General features: G+C 37.5%; 1 protein-coding gene across 4 annotated transcripts; it reads left to right on the plus strand.

The window, feature by feature from the left end:
- Positions 1-659: 659 nt before the first annotated feature.
- Positions 660-4,647, plus strand: LOC137729933 (putative beta-1,3-galactosyltransferase 8). 4 transcript variants are annotated; one of them, XM_088678665.1, is made up of 8 exons: positions 660-922; positions 2,353-2,663; positions 2,981-3,048; positions 3,149-3,363; positions 3,459-3,804; positions 3,905-4,030; positions 4,108-4,217; positions 4,340-4,647. In XM_088678665.1, the coding sequence occupies exons 2-8, from the start codon at positions 2,445-2,447 to the stop codon at positions 4,486-4,488; spliced, it is 1,233 nt and encodes a 410-aa protein (XP_088534791.1). In that variant the 5' UTR covers positions 660-922; positions 2,353-2,444; the 3' UTR covers positions 4,489-4,647. The 4 variants fall into 4 exon arrangements, with proteins under 4 accessions (XP_088534791.1, XP_088534792.1, XP_088534793.1 ...); XM_088678666.1 differs by having other exon boundaries at positions 786-922; positions 2,344-2,663; XM_088678667.1 differs by having other exon boundaries at positions 805-922; positions 2,339-2,663.
- Positions 4,648-6,153: the final 1,506 nt, after the last annotated feature.

Consider the following 6,153-nt stretch of genomic DNA (forward strand, 5'->3'; position numbering starts at 1 on the left):
ATTTTCTATATTTGATTTATGGAGACGAATTGATAATTACCTACATATATATCATATGCCCGGGTTATTCCCCACAAGGATTTTGGCCTCACGTTTACGGTATGCCCCACCCACCAAATCATGTCATTTGGAGTTTCGCAAGATGCATGGTAACTAGCGTGGAAGAACAATTAATTAGATTAAAAATTAAGGTTGGACCAAAATTTTGGCGTGTTGTATCCACTAACTGCTGTAAGCATGCATGATGGATGATCATGAGCGTTGTCACATCATTCGTTCATTCATTCATTCCCCAAATTGAATAGATCAATCGAACCTTCTAATTAAGCATATAAAGTACACTGTACACCATCAAAATAAGGTCCTGTGTCCCAATCCAACGTACACTTTGAATTGTTTCAATTTGAAATCTCCAGTGTCCAATTTTCTGCATGCTATCATATGCTAACATGTACTGTTAAAATTGTAGACACGAACAGAATCACGGATCGAGAAAATAAAGATCTTATATGTTATAGGTCGGTTTGGTGTGTGTGTGTGTGTGTGTAGATATATATATATATATATATATATATAGAGAGAGAGAGAGAGAGAGAGAGAGAGAGAGAGTCTCTAGACACACGTAACATATAAATGGCACATTTGAGGATAACCGAACCAAACCAATGAGCAACTTCTCTCTTGAGTTAGCTAGGGCAGACACTTTGTTGAACCATGGAAAGCACATGATTGAACTGCCAACCCTAACCCTACCCATCCAAAGTCATCAGCCTTCTAATAAAGGGATGCATTATAGAGGAAGCTGATGAGAGAGTTAATACCAGATTAAGAAATTCAAATGCCCTCGACTACTTCTTTCCTCCTCCTTCCATATTAAGCGCTTCTGCTAACAATCTCCTGCAATATTACATGTTTTGTTAAGGTAATTACTCTCCTTTTCTTTGGTTTTCTTTTCTTTTCTTTTCTTTTCTTTTTTCCACAAGCTGGTCTTTTGGATTTTTCTAACAAAAGTAATAAGAACTCATGTGGTCCATATAATTTTTCCATGGTAATAATTCCTACGTAGCTAGATATATAGCGGATGATGATGTAGCTACATTAGCGATCAGCTGTCTGAGCTGATTCTCCACTCCATATGTGGATCATTATACAAATACACTTGGAATTAATTTATTTACAATTTTATATTATGCCTCCTTCAACGGTAGGATTTTTCTCTAGACTTGGGAATGAGTAGTTTAATTATATGTCCATATGTACAAGCTTAAAAAAATGCAGCATGGCACGTGATCAACTAGTTCATTGACTGTCCTCCATCAAGTTCAATTGGATCTTTCATTAACATGCCTCAAAATATGTGGTCAATATATCATTGCACGGCTTGTATCATTTATTTGAATATATAGACCTAGCTAGAAAGTAATAATGAGGTAAATATTGGTATGAAAATTTGATTGAGGTTAATGTTGGTTAAAATTTAATGTAGTGTACCTAGTGTTTAAAATATCAGTATCTGTGAAAATATTGATATGTAAATTTGCGAAAATATTGATGGATATATTGATATCAGTTGTCTTCGATATAAATGATGGAAGTTTTCTAAAAAAACGTGGAAATTGAAAATGAAACCTTAGGGAATGTCATATGGCACTTTGTCAATCATTAAATAATGTGTCGGAAATATCAACGAAATCAGTCAATTTTAGCTGAGATTTAAGAATTTCTCAGATATGGACTTCACCCTACCTTTCCATATATTTCTTTAATTTTTTAGATATTTCTATGGATATATTGACTGAACAGAAGAAATTTCAAACACTGAGAATACTTAACCTTAATTAGAATAAGTTGTCATTTAATTAGTTTACTTGTTAAAGTTGACAAGGAGAAAAAGTAGGAGGGTAATTTCCGTCAACATCCCATTTTCCCTCACATGACTTGTATACTTTGTTGATACCAACTTTCAAGGTAATAATATTAATGGTTATGAGGGATTGAAACTTACAAAAAATAATATATGCACTTACATTCATCAAAAAAAGTCAAAGAACATTGCAAAAATATGAGTTTTCTTGTCCTCTAACAATTTCATCTAATCAAGTAGTTCGATGTATGTATATATCAAGCTCCAAGTCCTAGCTAGTCCTTTAGGATACATAATGCGAATAGGATTGCTGCGTGCTGTACAAGAATTCTATAAATACCATTAGACGACTGATCCGCATTAACCAACATTAATCCTCTCAAATCGATCGATACATATTTTTCTTCTTCATGATCTTCCCTTTTGCTTCGCTATGAATATGGTCTTCATATATAGGGCCTTAACCAAAAACAGATTAGTGCTCTCAGGGAAGAATCTGGTCACGGGATTGGGACGTGTGAAAATCTGTGGAGGGAAGCTGTGGCGGCTTGGAAACAGCCATTACTCGCGGAGGAAAATCATGAGGGGAAAGCAGGTTTCAGGAAGAGTGCTGTTGGTGCTATGTGTTGCAAGTTTTCTTGCAGGATCACTGTTTTGTACCAGCCGCATGACATGGACGACTCAACTGCATTCTCCAAATAAAGAAGCTGATCATCAGTTTCCCATCATTTCCAGCCGCATAAAGAAGCTAGAGGCCTCATCATCAGTCGCACAAGATAAAGATTGCGATCTCAAGCGGGTAATTAATTATTAATTAATTATAAGCTACTTATTCACCAATAGTATTCATGAAGTCGTCAAGTTAACATCGATGAACACCTCATCAATACTCTAGTATTTATGCATAAAGTACACAAGTGTATATGATGAGACGGTTCATGTGTTACCCATACAATTTCAATATCGATCCTAATTAAGAGTCATAGATATGGTCAGTTGCCAAGTTCATCATATTTAGTCCAATTTCGTAACCTTGTTTGTTTGAGAACTGACTAGGTAGTACACACAGATGCATGCCAATTTGTAACATATTTATTTTCCACTTTTTTGAATCAGAAATTGGTCGAAGGAAAATTCGAGGATGATATTACGGCAGAGATGACAAAAACCCATCAAGCTATCCAGTAAGTAAAGCTCTACCCAACAACTATGCTCTCCTGTAACTTGTGTATTGTTTTTTGGGTTAAAAGCTTAATTAAAAAGCAAGTACCTAATATTAAACAGATCGTTAGATAAAACAATTTCAACGCTGGAGATGGAAATAGCAGCAGCAAGAGCAAGCCAGAGATTAGAGGGACAACTCAAGTTAGACGACGGTGCGTCAAATAATGATCCCACTACTCATCCTAAACAAAAAGCTTTCGTATTCATTGGAATCAACACAGCTTTCAGCAGCCAAAAACGACGAAAAACAGTTCGAGAAACCTGGATGCCCAGAGGTCGTTGGTTAAGTTCTTCTTAATAATTTCGCAAGAACATCAAAGCATGTAGAATTAAATATTAGCAACTAATAATATTGCATTGCATCTGGCAGGAGAGAAGCTAAAGAAGTTGGAGAAGGAGAAAGGGATTGTAATAAGGTTTGTGATAGGGCAGAGCGCAATGCCGGGAGGCATGCTTGATAGGGCGATCGAGGCAGAAGAGGCAGAGCACAACGACTTCCTTCGGCTCAACCATGTGGAGGGCTACCATGAACTCTCCACCAAGACCCGCCTGTATTTCTCCACCGCCATCTCCATTTGGGATGCTGAGTTTTATGTCAAGGTCGACGATGATATCCATGTCAATCTTGGTATGCTAGCGACCACACTTGCAAGGCACCGCTCCAAACCCAGAATTTATATTGGTTGCATGAAGTCAGGTCCAGTTCTCTTCCAAAAGTGAGTGAGAACCTCTATTCATTTCAAAGATATTAATTCTTTTCGTATTTCATGAAAAATAAAGAATAAATATTAAATTTGGGGTGGGTGAATGCTGCAGAGGGGTGAAATATCACGAGCCAGAGTATTGGAAATTCGGAGAAGAAGGAAACAAATACTTCAGACATGCGACTGGCCAAATCTATGCCATCTCGAAGGACCTGGCTACCTACATCTCCAACAATTTGTGAGTACTAGAACTAATTTTGGTCAAATGATTGGGCTTGGGCTGCCAATTACTATATATGTATTGGATCTCTGCAGGCCAATATTACATAGGTATGCAAATGAGGATGTATCATTGGGTTCCTGGTTCATTGGGCTTGAAGTCGAGCACATTGACGACCGCTCCATGTGTTGCGGGACCTCTCCAGGTATGACTCTGCTGATCACGGAGTAACACTATTGCATAGGGTATATGCGATACTGATTGAATTCTTGTGATGCATGTGTTAATTAACGTGGGTAAAATGTATGTATGTATGTGTGTGTGCAGATTGCAAAAGGAGGGCACAAGCAGGGAATGTATGCGTGGCATCATTTGATTGGAAGTGCAGTGGAATATGCAACTCCGCGGAGAGGATGAAAGACGTGCATAACTTGTGCGGAGAAGAAAATGGTGCTGTTTGGAACGTTGAACTTTAAGTTTCAACTTTTATTTCATATTAAATAATAATATAGGCTCATCATAGCTATCTATATGCATGCATGTCTATTCTATAATTTCTATTATTCTGTAGGTGGATTGTTTAATTAGTATATGTGGATGATATGGAATTATCAATTTATGGACGGAGTTCTAAAGAGGGAGAGTTACATGAAGTCCTTAATTTGCTAACTTTACTAACTTCCGAAAGATTTTGTGCACCTCTTTTTCCTTGTTAATTTGTTTACATTTTAATCCCACTACTACTTTTGTTTTGTAATGGAAGAAACATGACTTTAGAAGTAAGGTAAATTATATAAAACTACCTTAATTATCGGACGAACTATAATCTTATACCTTATGTTTTAAAAATTACAATGTCATACTTATCTTACAAATTTATTGCAATGTCAGACCTTTGTCAGTTTGTCTGTCAATTTTTTTGTTAAATGATGATGTGGCTTGAGGCAGGGCTCACTCCTCCAACTGGGTAAAAATATTAATAAATTAAAGATAAAAGCATTTAAATCTTTTACATAAAAAATGTGGGACCACTAGTGGCGGATCCACAAAGGGACTTGGAAGGTCCCAAGACCCCTCGAAGACCCCTGAATCGTAGCTTGAATCTTCCGGAGACCCTTTGTACTTGGACGAAAACTCTGCAGCTGCAGCAGCAGTGGCGTTTGCATAGCAAAGACGACCGCGCTGTGGAAGAAAGAAAATTTTGCCCTTTTTCAGCCCTGGCCGAAAACACACGTTTTGGCCAACTAATTGAAACATTTCCAAAAAAAAAAAAATAGACAATGACAAACGCTACATTTGGCTTCCTTTTTGTTTTAAGTCCCCAAGGCCCCGTCACTCTTCCCACATCCCCATACCTTATTCATCCCTTCCCCCATCCAAAACCTGAAACCCCCGAATTTCACGTATCCAATCCTCAATTTCCCAATTCTCAAAACCCTAAAATCCTAAAATCCCACCAATCTCATATTTTAATTTTACTCCAATATCATATGACACACCCCGATCAAAAATTGGAGCGTGTTGGCCGTCACGTGAGGGTGACGTAGCCAAGTGAACAATGCGGAAGCAAAAGAGTGAAACTATGAGAAAAATAAAGTCGATAAAATAATTTACAATAAAAAGATCAGTGAGTGCTAGTGACAAACATTGAAGGAAAATGCAAAGTAGAAGTTCAAGTATCCTAGGTGCAGTCCAGAATAAACAAACATTACACAAGTGATAACTAGAAAGTCCTACATGGAGGGTGCTTGACAGAAATGCCTCGATGCCTCTTTCGTCACCCACGTCCTTGCTACCTAAAACCTAGAGGGGCGCAAAACAGAAAACGTGAGTGGGCAAAAACAAAGCTTTTCAAAATCATTTCATTCACAAAAGTTAAAACCCCCTCTCTGTAAAACCTGAATACTTTCCAAAAAATATTATACGTACTCGTATATCAAATCATGCTAAAACGATAAAGCTCAAATATGCCACGCTGGAATATGCCATGTCAGAAATATCCAATCAAACAGTATAAGCATCAAGCAGGTGAGATAAAACAAATCATAATATGCCAGTGATATCAATACGTCAGTCGGAGTCACCTAAAGTGACCTGTACGACTGAAACTATAGCTCCTCAACCACTATCCTGCACACAAG

Source organism: Pyrus communis, chromosome 10, assembly GCF_041283825.1.
Source record: "Pyrus communis isolate YQ-2024b chromosome 10, ASM4128382v1, whole genome shotgun sequence".
Taxonomy (NCBI): domain Eukaryota; kingdom Viridiplantae; phylum Streptophyta; class Magnoliopsida; order Rosales; family Rosaceae; genus Pyrus; species Pyrus communis.